The sequence below is a fragment of the Oncorhynchus kisutch genome, linkage group LG4, assembly GCF_002021735.2.
Source record: "Oncorhynchus kisutch isolate 150728-3 linkage group LG4, Okis_V2, whole genome shotgun sequence".
Taxonomy (NCBI): domain Eukaryota; kingdom Metazoa; phylum Chordata; class Actinopteri; order Salmoniformes; family Salmonidae; genus Oncorhynchus; species Oncorhynchus kisutch.
In genome coordinates, this window is record NC_034177.2 from 3,170,706 (window position 1) to 3,188,334 (window position 17,629).

Consider the following 17,629-nt stretch of genomic DNA (forward strand, 5'->3'; position numbering starts at 1 on the left):
AATACATGTCTGATTCAATACAATTCTGAACATGCAGAGGTACCAATAAATTGTCCAGTCCACTTATTGTGCTCTGTTTTCATGTACATTCCCCTGTTGGCTAAGATTGAATTTGACTAATTCTTGTGTATTAGTAATTAGTTCCAAACAATAGAAATGTAGTTGTTACCGCTGCTGTTTGGCTGATGTCCAACAGTCCATGACCAGCTCTGTTGACCATGAGAGCATTTTGCCGACAGAAAATGGGTTTTGGCCCACTTTTATAGCTCTGAATGACAGTGGTCTATTGTTACCTTGTCATCAATGACATGTGGTCCGGGTTTACCTTGTCATCAATGACATGTGGCCCGTTGTTTACCTGGTAACCTGGCAACCACAAGGGCGTTTCAATGAGCTGTAGGTCAAGGTGAGCTCATGAATATAAGCACCCCCCCACTGAGGTAAAATAATTTATGACATATTATAATTGCTTTTCTTAGAATCTCAAAGCTCCTCAAGAGCAAAATAAATATGATATAGTTCATTAACAATAGAGATGAGAGAAATGGTTTCTTCAATTCTGACATTGTAATAGTGTGAAAATATATATGCTGGCTGTTTTGGTCTTTCAAAGGCTATTTTATACTTGGGAAATAGGATGCCTGTGCCCGACAGAGACAAAGTTATCATTATCCGTCAGTGATTGGTTGAGCCCTTGTCAAAACACAAAACAATGGCAAAACTATTTCTCACCCCTCAGATTTAAAAAACGGGACTTTGTGGCTGTGGTAAACTAGTGAACAACCCCCTAAAGCAGTAGTAACCACCAATTTCAATCACAGTTATTATTTTTTTAATATAAAAAAATACATATCTAATATTCCACCACTTATAACATTGTCACCCAAAAATAGCTTATTAACTAGCAATAAGGACACCTCAGCCATTTTCTTATAAAACTAGCAATGCTAGCTAGCTTACTACCATTAGGTAGACTGCGTCTAGACCTCGGTAGCTCATAAGCACATACTAACACATCGCATAGGCTTCAAGAGGGGAGATATGAGATATTTATTGGTGGGCAAGAACAACTGGCTACGAGTTTGTTTTCAACCAAAATACAGTATGTTCAACTCATAACTAATTTAACCCATTGACCAACGCATTTAGAAGGATAACTAAATGCAACTGTAGCTAGCTAGCATGCTGGCTAACATGGCAAACATTTGTACTTTTATATTTTATTTTATTTATTTATTTAACCAGGTAGGCTAGTTGAGAAACCTTTATTTAACCAGGTAGGCTAGTTGAGAACACCTTATTAACCAGGTATGCTAGTTGAGAACACCTTTATTTAACCAGGTAGGCTAGTTGAGAACACCTTTATTAACCAGGTAGGCTAGTTGAGAACACCTTTATTTAACCAGGTAGGCTAGTTGAGAACACCTTATTTAACCAGGTAGGCTAGTTGAGAACACACCTTTATTTAACCAGGTAGGCTAGTTGAGAACACCTTTATTTAACCAGTAGGCTAGTTGAGAACACCTTTAATTTAACCAGGTAGGCTAGTTGAGAACACCTTTATTTACCAGGTAGGCTAGTTGAGAACAAGTTCTCATTTACAACGGGACCTGGCCAAGATAAAGCAAAGCAGTGAGACACAGACAACAACCAGAGTTACACATAAACAAACCCACCACACAACAGAAAGATCTGTATAAAGTCTATATACAGTGTGAATGGCAAGGCCAATAAATAGGCCATAGTAGCGAAGTAATTACAATTTAGCAGATTAACACTGGAGTGATAGAGGAGCAGATGATGATGTGTAAGTAGAGATACTGGGGTGCAAAAGAGCAAGAGGGTAAGTAATAAAATGGGGATGAGGTAGTTGGGTGGGCTATTTACAGATGGCTGTGTACAGATCCTTAATGTGAGTCTGGAAGGAGAGTTTACAGTCTAACCAGACATCCAGGTATTTGAAGTTATCCACGTATTCTAGGTCAGAACCGGCCAGAGTAGTGATGCTGGACTGGCGGACAGGTCGGGCAGTGATCGGTTTGAAGAGCATGCACTTAGTTTTACTTGTATTTAAAAGCAGTTGGAGGCCACAGAAGGAGAGTTGTATGGCATTGAAGCTCGTCTGGAGGTTAGTTAACACAGTGTCCAAAGAAGGGCCAGAGGTATACAGAATGGTGTCGTCTGTGTAGAGGTGGATCAGAGAATCACCAGCAGCAAGAGCAACATCATTGATATATACAGAGAAAAGAGTCGGCACGAGAATAGAAACCCTGTTGCACCCCCATAGAGACTGCAAGAGGTCAGGACAACAGGCCCTCCAATTTGACACACTGAACTCTATCTGAGAAGTAGTTGGGTGAACCAGGCGAGGCAGTTATTGAGAAACCAAGGCTGTTGAGTCTGCTGATAAGATTGTTGTGATTGACAGAGTCGAAAGCCTTGGCCAGGTCGATGAAGACGGCTGCACAGTCTTTTATCGATGGCGGTTATGATGTCGTTTAGCGTGGCTGAGGTGCACCAATGACCAGCTCTGAAACCAGATTGCATAGTGGAGAAGGTACGGTGGGGATTCAAAATGGTCAGTGATCTGTTTGTTAACTTGGCTTTCAAGACCTTAGAAAGGCAGGTAGGATAGATATAGGGGGAGGGGGGGGGTGCAGGGCTGTGTGGGGTGCAGGGCTGTTGACCGGGGTAGGGGCTGTTGACCAGGGTGCAGGGCTGTGGGGGGTGCAGGGCTGTTGACCGGGGTAGGGGCTGTTGACCAGGGTACAGGGCTGTGGGGGGTGCAGGGCTGTTGACCGGGGTAGGGGCTGTTGACCAGGGTGCAGGGCTGTGGGGGGTGCAGGGCTGTTGACCGGGGTAGGGGCTGTTGACCAGGGTGCAGGGCTGTGGGGGGTGCAGGGCTGTTGACCGGGGTAGGGGCTGTTGACCAGGGTGCAGGGCTGTGGGGGGTGCAGGGCTGTTGACCGGGGTAGGAGCTGTGGGGGGTGCAGGGCTTGTGGGGGGGTGCAGGAGCTGTGGGGGGTGCAGGGCTGTGGGGGGTGCAGGGCTGTTGACCAGGGTAGGGGATGTTGACCAGGGTGCAGGGCTGTGGGGCTGCAGGGGCTGTGGGGGGTGCAGGGCTGTTGACCGGGGTAGGGGGGGTTGTAGGGGTAGCCAAGTGGAAAGCATGGCCAGCCGTATAAAATGCTTCTTGAAATGATCGTTTATCGTTTATCGTAGATTTATCGGTGGAGACAGTGTTTCCTAGCTCAGAGCAGTGGGCAGCTGGCAGGAGGTACTCTTATTCTCCATGGACTTTACAGTGTCCCAGAACTTTTTGGAATTAGAGCTACAAGTTGCATATTGCGGGGGCTATTCGATGCTAATGCAGAACGCCACAGGTTGTTTATGTGCTGGTCAAGGGCAGTTGGGTCTGGAGTGAACCAAGGGCTATATCTGTTCTTAGTTAAACATATTTTGAACGGGGCTTATTTAAGATGGTGAGGAAAGCACTTTTTAAAGAGCAACCAGGCATCGTCGACTGACGGGATGAGGTCCTTCCAGGACACCCGGGCCAGGTCGATTAGAAAGGCCTGCTCGCTGAAGTGTTTTAGGGAGCGTTTGACAGTGATGAGGGGTGGCCGTTTGACCGCGGACCCATTACAGACGCGGTGTCTCTAGAGACAATACCTCTCTCATCGTCACTCAATGCCTAGGTTTACCTCCACTGTACTCACATCGTACCATATCCTTGTCTGTACATTATGCCTTGAATCTATTGATAGGTCTCTGGTCAACAGTAGTGGGTCTATTCCCCCCCAGTCCTATAGTAGTGGGTCTATTCCCTCCCAGTCCTATAGTAGTGGGTCTATTCCCCCCCAGTCCTATAGTAGTGGGTCTATTCCCTCCCAGTCCTATAGTAGTGGGTCTATTCCCTCCCAGTCCTATAGTAGTGGGTCTATTCCCTCCCAGTCCTATAGTAGTGGGTCTATTCCCCCCCAGTCCTATAGTAGTGGGTCTATTCCCTCCCAGTCCTATAGTAGTGGGTCTATTCCCTCCCAGTCCTATAGTAGTGGGTCTATTCCCTCCCAGTCCTATAGTAGTGGGTCTATTCCCTCCCAGTCCTATAGTAGTGGGTCTATTCCTATAGTAGTGGGTCTATTCCATCCCAGTCATTTCACATGTTGGTCATTTAGCAGACACTCTTATACAGAGCAACATACAGTCATTACATTCAACTACTGTAGGATAGACAACCACATATCACAGTCATTCAATTCAACTACGGTAGGACAGACAACCACATATGACAGGCATTACAAGACCCTAGAACAAGGGGGGAGGGGGGGTGCGCAAATCCGGCCCGCAAGATATTAAAAAATCAAAAATAAATGTAAATATTATTATTTTTATTTTGTTTTACCCCAATTGGTAGTTACAGTCTTGTCTCATCGCTTGCAACTCCCGAAACACGACCCAGCCAAGCCAAGCTGCTGGGCCAATCGTGCGCCGCCTCATGAGTCTCCCAGTCACGGCCAGCTGTGACACAGTCTGGGCTTGAACCCGGGTCTGTAGTGATGCCTCAAGCATCTGCGATGCAGTGCCTTAGAAAGCTGCCCCACTCGGGAGGCCCCCAACAAATTGATTTTAAAACAATTGGTCCCCCCCCCCCCCCAAAAAAAAAATGCGGCCCTCCGATGAATTTCAAAATCCCGATGTGGCTCTCGAACCAAAAGATTTACCCACCCCTGCCCTAGAATATACTCTGTTTTGCTCCCATAGCAACAGTGTCTCTGAAAACCGTGGAGACTACGGCCGTATGTACACCAGGTTCCCATTAAATCAGAACCAGCTGTGATCTCTCTTCTGTTGCACGGCCCTCAAGCCTTTCCTGTCCCTTCCCAAAACACGATTGGTTGGTTTTTTAACACCGTGATGTCCTACATTTATTGTGTGTCAAACAATTTATCTTTTAGTGCCCCAAGGCTTTGACTAGTTCAAGTTGCTTTTAAATTCATCTGTTATCTAGTAGTAATGTAGGCCATCTTATTATTAGAAACCAGTAATACTTTCCAAAAATTGAGAAATACCACACTGCAGGATCGGGATTCAAATCCAATGCAAATAAACCACCTGAGAACTGGGATTAGGTGAGCCGACATCTGTGTACTAACTAACGTGATTTCCACAAATGTTCAGGGAAAATGGTGTGTTTTGCTTCCCTGCAGGCTGTTCAAATCTGCCCAAAGTCAATACAGATGGACCTCTGTGTTGCAGAGGGTTTTGAAAGTGGAAGTAGCTAGTAAAGTTTGTATCTGTGTATTGTGGAGTGTGTTGGTAAGAAACTGACAGTACCGTAGTTTACCTGTGTATTGTGTTGGTAGGAAACTGACAGTACGGTAGTTTACCTGTGTATTATGTTGGTAGGAAAACTGACAGTACCGTAGTTTACCTGTGTATTGTGTTGGTAGGAAACTGACAGTACCGTAGTTTACCTGTGTATTGTGTTGGTAGGAAACTGACAGTACCGTAGTTTACCTGTGTATTATGTTGGTAGGAAACTGACAGTACCGTAGTTTACCTGTGTATTATGTTGGTAGGAAACTGACAGTACCGTAGTTTACCTGTGTATTGTGTTGGTAGGAAACTGACAGTACCGTAGTTTACCTGTGTATTATGTTGGTAGGAAACTGACAGTACCGTAGTTTACCTGTGTATTGTGTTGGTAGGAAAACTGACAGTACCGTAGTTTATCTGTGTATTGTGGAGTGTGTTGGTAGTAAACTGACAGTACGGTAGTTTACCTGTGTATTGTGTTGGTAGGAAACTGACAGTACGGTAGTTTATCTGTGTATTGTGTTGGTAGGAAACTGACAGTACGGTAGTTTACCTGTGTATTGTGTTGGTAGGAAACTGACAGTACGGTAGTTTACCTGTGTATTGTGTTGGTAGGAAACTGACAGTACGTTAGTTTACCTGTGCATTGTGGGGCTTGTAAGGTGAGTTACTCTCCAGGTCAGCTAGGATAGAGGTCAGAGAGTCAATCTCAGCGTCCAGACTGGACCGCCTCTCTTCCAGGGTCTTCTCTGGTCCATGCATCTAGAGATAGGACATCTTGGCGTTAGAATGGTAGTCACACACACACACACACACACAGATCTCTCACAGGTCTAGCATCTGGACACACACACACACAGATCTCTCACAGGTCTAGCATCTGGACACACACACACACACAGATCTCTCACAGGTCTAGCATCTGGACACACACACACACACACAGATCTCGCATCTGGACACACACACACACACACACACAGATCTCTCACAGGTCTAGCATCTGGACACACACACACACACAGATCTCTCACAGGTCTAGCATCTGGACACACACACACACACACACACAGATCTCTCACAGGTCTAGCATCTGGACACACACACACAGATCTCTCACAGGTCTAGCATCTGGACACACACACACACAGATCTCTCACAGGTCTAGCATCTGGACACACACACACAGATCTCTCACAGGTCTAGCATCTGGACACACACACACACAGATCTCTCACAGGTCTAGCATCTGGACACACACACACACACACACAGATCTCTCACAGGTCTAGCATCTGGACACACACACATACACACACACAGATCTCTCACAGGTCTAGCATCTGGACACACACACACACAGATCTCTCACAGGTCTAGCATCTGGACACACACACACACACACACACAGATCTCTCACAGGTCTAGCATCTGGACACACACACACACACACACACACACCTCTCACAGGTCTAGCATCTGGACACACACACACACACACACACACACACCTCTCACAGGTCTAGCATCTGGACACACACACACACACACACACACCTCTCACAGGTCTAGCATCTGGACACACACACACCTCTCACAGGTCTAGCATCTGGACACACACACACCTCTCACAGGTCTAGCATCTGGACACACACACACCTCTCACAGGTCTAGAATCTGGACACACACACACCTCTCACAGGTCTAGCATCTGGACACACAAAGGAGTTGGAACGATACAATCTCTTGTTCCCATGTTTAATAGGAAGTAAATACACAATGTGCTGCCCCCCCCCCCCCCAATATCCTATTGTTCCCTGCAGTTCAACATTTACAGAGTTAGAGCCTCTGACAGTGATTCCTTCCTACAGCACACCAGGGGTCTTAAGATGTATCTATCTTCAGATGCTATTCCTGCTCCTAAATTGATAAAGAGCTATTCATACTTCAAGGCCTGCTTCCTCCCTGCCCCCCCACCCCCCCCTCTGCCTGCCTGCCTCCCTCCCTCCCTGCCTCCCCCTCCCTGCCTGCCTGCCTGCCTCCCTCCCTCCCTGCCTGCCTGCTTCCCTCCCTCCCTCCCTCCCTCCCTCCCTCGCTCCATGCCTCCCCCTGCCTCCCTGCCTGCCTCCCTCCCCCTCCCTGCCTGCCTCCCTCCCTCCCTGTCTCCCCCTCCCTCCCTCCCTGCCTGCCTGCCCCCCCCCCCCCTTCCTTCCTGGTATTGAGTTTAAGGACTATTGGTGTCTCTGCTGTCTACCTGGTATTGATCAGAGTCTACAGACTATTGGTGTCTCTGCTGTCTACCTGGTATTGATCAGAGTCTAAAGACTATTGGTGCCTCTGCTGTCTACCTGGTATTGATCAGAGTCTACAGACTATTGGTGCCTCTGCTGTCTACCTGGTACTGGTCAGAGTTTAAGGACTATTGGTGCCTCTGCTGTCTACCTGGTATTGATCAGAGTCTAAAGACTATTGGTGCCTCTGCTGTCTACCTGGTATTGATCAGAGTCTAAAGACTATTGGTGCCTCTGCTGTCTACCTGGTATTGATCAGAGTCTAAAGACTATTGGTGCCTCTGCTGTCTACCTGGTATTGATCAGAGTCTAAAGACTATTGGTGCTTCTGTCTACCTGGTATTGATCAGAGTCTACAGACTATTGGTGCCTCTGCTGTCTACCTGGTATTGATCAGAGTCTAAAGACTATTGGTGCCTCTGCTGTCTACCTGGTATTGATCAGAGTCTACAGACTATTGGTGTGTCTACCTGGTATTGATCAGAGTCTACAGACTATTGGTGTGTCTACCTGGTATTGATCAGAGTCTAACGACTATTGGTGTGTCTACCTGGTATTGATCAGAGTCTAAAGACTATTGGTGCCTCTGTCTACCTGGTATTGATCAGAGTCTACAGACTATTGGTGCCTCTGCTGTCTACCTGGTATTGATCAGAGTCTAAAGACTATTGGTGCCTCTGCTGTCTACCTGGTATTTATCAGAGTCTAAAGACTATTGGTGCCTCTGCTGTCTACCTGGTATTGATCAGAGTCTAAAGACTATTGGTGCCTCTGCTGTCTACCTGGTATTGATCAGAGTCTACAGACTATTGGTGTGTCTACCTGGTATTGATCAGAGTCTACAGACTATTGGTGCCTCTGCTGTCTACCTGGTATTGATCAGAGTCTAAAGACTATTGGTGCCTCTGCTGTCTACCTGGTATTGATCAGAGTCTACAGACTATTGGTGTCTCTGCTGTCTACCTGGTATTGATCAGAGTCTACAGACTATTGGTGCCTCTGCTGTCTACCTGGTATTGATCAGAGTCTACAGACTATTGGTGTGTCTACCTGGTGTGGAGTCAAATCAAATCAAACTGTAAACAAGTTAAGAAAAATATTTACCAAATAAACTAAAGTAAAACAAATAATACAATAACATAACAAGGCTAAATACAGCTATATACAGGGTGTTACGGTACAGAGTCAATGTGGAGGCTATATACAGGGTGTTACGGTACAGAGTCAATGTGGAGGCTATATACAGGGTGTTACGGTACAGAGTCAATGTGGAGGCTATATACAGGGGGGTACCGGTACAGAGTCAATGTGGAGGCTATATACAGGGTGTTACGGTACAGAGTCAATGTGGAGGCTATATACAGGGTGTTACGGTACAGAGTCAATGTGGAGGCTATATACAGGGTGTTACGGTACAGAGTCAATGTGGAGGCTATATACAGGGTGTTACGGTACAGAGTCAATGTGGAGGCTATATACAGGGGGTACCGGTACAGAGTCAATGTGGAGGCTATATACAGGGTATTACGGTACAGAGTCAATGTGGAGGCTATATACAGGGTGTTACGGTACAGAGTCAATGTGGAGGCTATATACAGGGTATTACGGTACAGAGTCAATGTGGAGGCTATATACAGGGTGTTACGGTACAGAGTCAATGTGGAGGCTATATACAGGGTGTTACGGTACAGAGTCAATGTGGAGGCTTTATACAGGGTGTTACGGTACAGAGTCAATGTGGAGGCTATATACAGGGTGTTACGGTACAGAGTCAATGTGGAGGCTATATACAGGTGTTACAGTACAGAGTCAATGTGGAGGCTATATACAGGGTATTACGGTACAGAGTCAATGTGGAGGCTATATACAGGGTGTTACGGTACAGAGTCAATGTGGAGGCTATATACAGGGTGTTACGGTACAGAGTCAATGTGGAGGCTATATACAGGGTGTTACCGTACAGAGTCAATGTGGAGGCTATATACAGGGTGTTACCGTACAGAGTCAATGTGGAGGCTATATACAGGGTTACGGTACAGAGTCAATGTGGAGGCTATATACAGGGTGTTACGGTACAGAGTCAATGTGGAGGCTATATACAGGGTGTTACGGTACAGAGTCAATGTGGAGGCTATATACAGGGTGTTACGGTACAGAGTCAATGTGGAGGCTATATACAGGGTGTTACGGTACAGAGTCAATGTGGAGGCTATATACAGGGGTGGTACGGTACAGAGTCAATGTGGAGGCTATATACAGGGGGTACCGGTACGAGTCAATGTGGAGGCTATATACAGGGGGTACCGGTACAGAGTCAATGTGGAGGCTATATACAGGGTATTACGGTACAGAGTCAATGTGGAGGCTATATACAGGGTATTACGGTACAGAGTCAATGTGGAGGCTATATACAGGGGGTACCGGTACAGAGTCAATGTGGAGGCTATATACAGGGTGTTACGGTACAGAGTCCAATGTGGAGGCTATATACAGGGTGTTACGGTACAGAGTCAATGTGGAGGCTATATACAGGGGGTACCGGTACAGAGTCAATGTGGAGGCTATATACAGGGGTTACCGGTACAGAGTCAATGTGGAGGCTATATACAGGGGGTACCGGTACAGAGTCAATGTGGAGGCTATATACAGGGGTGTTACGGTACAGAGTCAATGTGGAGGCTATATACAGGGTGTTACGGTACAGAGTCAATGTGGAGGCTATATACAGGGGGTACCGGTACAGAGTCAATGTGGAGGCTATATACAGGGGTTACCGGTACAGAGTCAATGTGGAGGCTATATACAGGGGGTACCGGTACAGAGTCAATGTGGAGGCTATATACAGGGGGTACCGGGTACAGAGTCAATGTGGAGGCTATATACAGGGTGTTACGGTACAGAGTCAATGTGGAGGCTATATACAGGGGGTACCGGTACAGAGTCAATGTGGAGGCTATATACAGGGTGTTAAGGTACAGAGTCAATGTGGAGGCTATATACAGGGTGTTACCGTACAGAGTCAATGTGGAGGCTATATACAGGGTGTTACGGTACAGAGTCAATGTGGAGGCTATATACAGGGGGTACCGGTACAGAGTCAATGTGGAGGATATATACAGGGTGTACGGTACAGAGTCAATGTGGAGGCTATATACAGGGTGTTACGGTACAGAGTCAATGTGGAGGCTATATACAGGGTGTTACGGTACAGAGTCAATGTGGAGGCTATATACAGGGTATTACGGTACAGAGTCAATGTGGAGGCTATATACAGGGTGTTACGGTACAGAGTCAATGTGGAGGCTATATACAGGGTATTACGGTACAGAGTCAATGTGGAGGCTATATACAGGGTGTTTACAGTACAGAGTCAATGTGGAGGCTATATACAGGGTGTTACGGTACAGAGTCAATGTGGAGGCTATATACAGGGTGTTACGGTACAGAGTCAATGTGGAGGCTATATACAGGGGGTACCGGTACAGAGTCAATGTGGAGGCTATATACAGGGTGTTACGGTACAGAGTCAATGTGGAGGATATATACAGGGTGTTACGGTACAGAGTCAATGTGGAGGCTATATACAGGGTTGTACCGGTACAGAGTCAATGTGGAGGCTATATACAGGGTATTACGGTACAGAGTCAATGTGGAGGCTATATACAGGGTGTTACGGTACAGAGTCAATGTGGAGGCTATATACAGGGTGTTACGGTACAGAGTCAATGTGGAGGCTATATACAGGGTGTTACGGTACAGAGTCAATGTGGAGGCTATATACAGGGTGTTACCGTACAGAGTCAATGTGGAGGCTATATACAGGGTGTTACGGTACAGAGTCAATGTGGAGGCTATATACAGGGTGTTACGGTACAGAGTCAATGTGGAGGCTATATACAGGGTGTTACCGTACAGAGTCAATGTGGAGGCTATATACAAGGTGTTACCGTACAGAGTCAATGTGGAGGCTATATACAGGGTGTTACCGTACAGAGTCAATGTGGAGGCTATATACAGGGTGTTACGGTACAGAGTCAATGTGGAGGATATATACAGGGTGTTACGGTACAGAGTCAATGTGGAGGCTATATACAGGGTGTTACGGTACAGAGTCAATGTGGAGGCTATATACAGGGTGTTACGGTACAGAGTCAATGTGGAGGCTATATACAGGGTGTTACCGTACAGAGTCAATGTGGAGGCTATATACAGGGTGTTACCGTACAGAGTCAATGTGGAGGCTATATACAGGGTGTTACGGTACAGAGTCAATGTGGAGGCTATATACAGGGTGTTACCGTACAGAGTCAATGTGGAGGCTATATACAGGGTGTTACCGTACAGAGTCAATGTGGAGGCTATATACAGGGTGTTACCGTACAGAGTCAATGTGGAGGCTATATACAGGGTGTTACCGTACAGAGTCAATGTGGAGGCTATATACAGGGTATTACCGTACAGAGTCAATGTGGAGGCTATATACAGGGTGTTACCGTACAGAGTCAATGTGGAGGCTATATACAGGGTGTTACCGTACAGAGTCAATGTGGAGGCTATATACAGGGTGTTACCATACAGAGTCAATGTGGAGGCTATATACAGGGTGTTACCGTACAGAGTCAATGTGGAGGCTATATACAGGGTGTTACGGTACAGAGTCAATGTGGAGGCTATATACAGGGTGTTACGGTACAGAGTCAATGTGGAGGCTATATACAGGGTGTTACGGTACAGAGTCAATGTGGAGGCTATATACAGGGTATTACGGTACAGAGTCGATGTGGAGGCTATATACAGGGTATTACGGTACAGAGTCGATGTGGAGGCTATATACAGGGTATTACGGTACAGAGTCGATGTGGAGGCTATATACAGGGTGTTACGGTACAGAGTCAATGTGGAGGCTATATACAGGGTGTTACGGTACAGAGTCAATGTGGAGGCTATATACAGGGTGTTACGGTACAGAGTCAATGTGGAGGCTATATACAGGGTATTACGGTACAGAGTCAATGTGGAGGCTATATACAGGGGGTTACGGTACAGAGTCAATGTGGAGACTATATACAGGGTATTACGGTACAGAGTCAATGTGGAGGCTATATACAGGGTATTACGGTACAGAGTCAATGTGGAGGCTATATACAGGGTATTACGGTACAGAGTCAATGTGGAGGCTATATACAGGGTATTACGGTACAGAGTCAATGTGGGGGCTATATACAGGGTGTTACGGTACAGAGTCAATGTGGAGGCTATATACAGGGTATTACGGTACAGAGTCAATGTGGAGACTATATACAGGGGGTACCGGTACCGAGTCAATGTGGAGGCTATATACAGGGGGTACCGGTACCGAGTCAATGTGGAGGCTATATACAGGGTGTTACCATACAGAGTCAATGTGGAGGCTATATACAGGGTGTTACCGTACAGAGTCAATGTGGAGGCTATATACAGGGGGTACTGGTACAGAGTCAATGTGGAGGCTATATACAGGGTGTTACGGTACAGAGTCAATGTGGAGGCTTTATACAGGGGGTACCGGTACAGAGTCAATGTGGAGGCTATATACAGGGTGTTACGGTACAGAGTCAATGTGGAGGATATATACAGGGTGTTACGGTACAGAGTCAATGTGGAGGCTATATACAGGGTGTTACGGTACAGAGTCAATGTGGAGGCTATATACAGGGTGTTACGGTACAGAGTCAATGTGGAGGCTATATACAGGGTGTTACCGTACAGAGTCAATGTGGAGGCTATATACAGGGGGTACTGGTACAGAGTCAATGTGGAGGCTATATACAGGGTGTTACGGTACAGAGTCAATGTGGAGGCTTTATACAGGGGGTACCGGTACAGAGTCAATGTGGAGGCTATATACAGGGTGTTACGGTACAGAGTCAATGTGGAGGATATATACAGGGTGTTACGGTACAGAGTCAATGTGGAGGCTATATACAGGGTGTTACGGTACAGAGTCAATGTGGAGGCTATATACAGGGTGTTACGGTACAGAGTCAATGTGGAGGCTATATACAGGGTGTTACGGTACAGAGTCAATGTGGAGGCTATATACAGGGTGTTACGGTACAGAGTCAATGTGGAGGCTATATACAGGGTGTTACGGTACAGAGTCAATGTGGAGGCTATATACAGGGTGTTACGGTACAGAGTCAATGTGGAGGCTATATACAGGGTGTTACGGTACAGAGTCAATGTGGAGGCTATATACAGGGTGTTACGGTACAGAGTCAATGTGGAGGCTATATACAGGGTGTTACGGTACAGAGTCGATGTGGAGGCTATATACAGGGTATTACGGTACAGAGTCGATGTGGAGGCTATATACAGGGTATTACGGTACAGAGTCGATGTGGAGGCTATATACAGGGTATTACGGTACAGAGTCGATGTGGAGGCTATATACAGGGTGTTACGGTACAGAGTCAATGTGGAGGCTATATACAGGGTGTTACGGTACAGAGTCAATGTGGAGGCTATATACAGGGTGTTACGGTACAGAGTCAATGTGGAGGCTATATACAGGGTATTACGGTACAGAGTCAATGTGGAGGCTATATACAGGGGGTTACGGTACAGAGTCAATGTGGAGACTATATACAGGGTATTACGGTACAGAGTCAATGTGGAGGCTATATACAGGGTATTACGGTACAGAGTCAATGTGGAGGCTATATACAGGGTATTACGGTACAGAGTCAATGTGGAGGCTATATACAGGGTATTACGGTACAGAGTCAATGTGGGGGCTATATACAGGGTGTTACGGTACAGAGTCAATGTGGAGGCTATATACAGGGTATTACGGTACAGAGTCAATGTGGAGACTATATACAGGGGGTACCGGTACCGAGTCAATGTGGAGGCTATATACAGGGGGTACCGGTACCGAGTCAATGTGGAGGCTATATACAGGGGGTACCGGTACCGAGTCAGGGGGTGCAGGTTAGTTGAGTTAATTAGGACATTTGTACATGTAGGTAGTGATTATGCATAGATAATAAACAGTGAGTAGCAGCAGTGTACAAAACAAATGGGGGGTTAAAAGTCTTGCCTGGTTCACCAACTACTTTGCAGACAGAGTTCAGTGTGTCAAATCGGAGGGCCTGTTGTCAGGTCCTCTGGCAGTCTCTATGGGGGTGCCACAGGGTTCAATTCTTGGGCCGACTCTTTTCTCTGTATATATCAATGATGTTGCTCTTGCTGCGGGCGATTCCCTGATCCACCTCTACGCAGACGACACCATTCTGTATACTTCCGGCCCGTCCTTGGACACTGTGCTATCTAACCTCCAAACGAGCTTCAATGCCATACAACACTCCTAAATGCCACACGACACTCCTAAAACCAAATGCATGCTTTTCAACCGTTCGCTGCCTGCACCCGCACGCCTGACCAGCATCACCACCCTGGATGGTTCCGACCTTGAATATGTGGACATCTATAAGTACCTAGGTGTCTGGCTAGACTGTAAACTCTCCTTCCAGACTCATATCAAACATCTCCAATGTAAAATCAAATCTAGAGTCGGCTTTCTATTCCGCAACAAAGCCTCATTCACTCACGCCGCCAAACTTACCCTAGTAAAACTGACTATCCTACCGATCCTCGACTTCGGCGATGTCATCTACAAAATAGCTTCCAATACTCTACTCAGCAAACTGGATTTAGTTTATCACAGTGCCATCCGTTTTGTCACTAAAGCAACTTATACCACCCACCACTGCGACCTGTATGCTCTAGTCGGCTGGCCCTCGCTACATATTTATCACCAGACCCACTGGCTCCAGGTCATCTACAAGTCCATGCTAGGTAAAGTTCCGCCTTATCTCAGTTCACTGGTCACGATAGCAACACCCATCCGTAGCACGCGCTCCAGCAGGTGTATCTCACTGATCATCCCTAAAGCCAACACCTCATTTGGCCGCCTTTCGTTCCAGTTCTCTGCTGCCTGTGACTGGAACGAATTGCAAAAATCGCTGAAGTTGGAGACTTTTATCTCCCTCACCAACTTCAAACATCTGCTATCTGAGCAGCTAACCGATCGCTGCAGCTGTACATAGTCTATCGGTAAATAGCCCACCCAATTTTACCTGTCCATTTGGAAGACCCATTAACGACCAAGCTTTAACTTCCTGACTGATGTCTTGAGATGTTGCTTCAATATATCCACATAATTTTCCTACCTCATGATGCCATCTATTTTGTGAAGTGCACCAGTCCCTCCTGCAGCAAAGCACCCCCACAACATGATGTTGCCACCCCCGTGCTTCACGGTTGGGATGGTGTTCTTCGGCTTGCAAGCCTCCCCCTTTTTCCTCCAAACATAACGATGGTCATTATGGCCAAACAGTTCTATTTTTGTTTGATCAGACTAGAGGACATTTCTCCAAAAAGTACGATCTTTGTCCCCATGTGAAGTTGCAAACCGTAGTCTGGCTTTTTTATGGCGGCTTTGGAGCAGTGGCTTCTTCCTTGCTGAGCGGCCTTTCAGGTTATGTCGATATAGGACTCGTTTTACTGTGGATATAGATACTTGTGTACCCGTTTCCTCCAGCATCTTCACAGGGTCCTTTGCTGTTGTTCTGGGATTGATTTGCACTTTTTGCACCAAAGTACGTTCACCTCTAGGAGACAGAACGGAGTCTCCTTTATGAGCGCTATGACGGCTGCGTGGTCCCATGGTGTTTATATTTTATACTATTAATTGTACAGATGAACGTGGTACATTCAGGTGTTTGGAAATTCCTCCGAAGGATTAACCAGACTTGTGGCGGTCCAACATTTTTTTATGAGGTTTTGACTGATTTTCCCATTATGTGAATCACTGAGTTTAAAGTTTAGCCTTGAAATACATCCACGGGTACACCTCCAACTGACTCAAATGATGTCAATTAGCCTATCAGAAGCTTCTAAAGCCATGACATAATTTTCTGGAATTTTCCAAGCTGTTTAAAGGCACAGTCAACTTAGTGTATGTAAACTTCTGACCCACTGGGAATGTGATACATTGAATTATAAGTGAAATAATCTGTCTGTAAACAATTGTTGGAAAAATGACTTGTGTCATACACAAAGTAGATGTCCTAACCGACTTGCCAAAACTCTAGTTTGTTAACAAGAAATTTGTGGAGTGGTTGAAAAACGAGTTTTAATGACTCCAACCTAAGTGTATGTAAACTTCTGACTTCAACTGTAGGTCCTGGATGGCAGGAAGTTTGGCCCCAGTGATGTACTGGGCTGTACACACTACCCTCTGTAGCGCCTTACGGTCAGATGCCGAGCAGTTGCCAAACCAGGCGGTGATGCAACCGGTCAGGATGCTCTCGATGGTGCAGCTGTAGAACTTTTTGAGAATCTGGGAACCCATGCCCAATCTTTTCAGTCTCCTGAGGGGAAAAAGGTTTTGTCGTGCCGTCTTCACAACTGTCTTGGTGTGACACCAAGGAACTTGAAACTCCCGACCCGCTCCACTACAGCCCTGTCGATGTTAATGGGGTTCTGTTCGGTCCGCCTTTTCCTGTAGTCCACAATCATCTCCTTTGTTTTGCTCACATTGAGGGATAGGTTGTTGGCCTGGCACCACACTGCCAGTTCTCTGACCTCCTCCCTGTAGGCTGTCTCATCGTTGTCGGTGAGTCTAAGGATGAGTGGTGTCTCTGCTGTCTACCTGGTATTGATCAGAGTCTAAAGACTATTGGTGTCTCTGTTCCCACTCACATACTTTATCCTGGTTTAGTTTGGGGTGATATTAGGATTCACAGCCCGTCTTTCATTCTCTCTCTGTACAGTTGACCTTGGCCTTAAACAAACCTCTGTAAGCAAGTAGAAAGACAGACTCCACTGTGTGAAGAGTACAGAGCCAAAAAAGACAAGAATCACTGTTTGAAAGAAAACTCTCGTAATACGGTGGACCTTTCACCCTGAAATCTGTCTCGCTGTGTGCTCAGAGTTATCTTTGTTTTAAAGGAAGGCTCCCTATTGTCTCTCAT

At 46.3% G+C, this 17,629-nt stretch overlaps 1 protein-coding gene across 3 annotated transcripts in view; it reads right to left on the reverse strand.

The window, feature by feature from the left end:
• The window catches only part of lpp (LIM domain containing preferred translocation partner in lipoma), a 392,743-nt gene that overhangs the window by 199,236 nt on the left and 175,878 nt on the right, over positions 1–17,629 (reverse strand). For all 3 annotated transcript variants that reach the window (XM_031822309.1, XM_031822310.1, XM_031822311.1), the window contains one exon: positions 5,959–6,081. In XM_031822309.1, the coding sequence (XP_031678169.1) occupies positions 5,959–6,081 (123 nt within the window). The remainder of the gene's footprint in view (positions 1–5,958; positions 6,082–17,629) is intronic.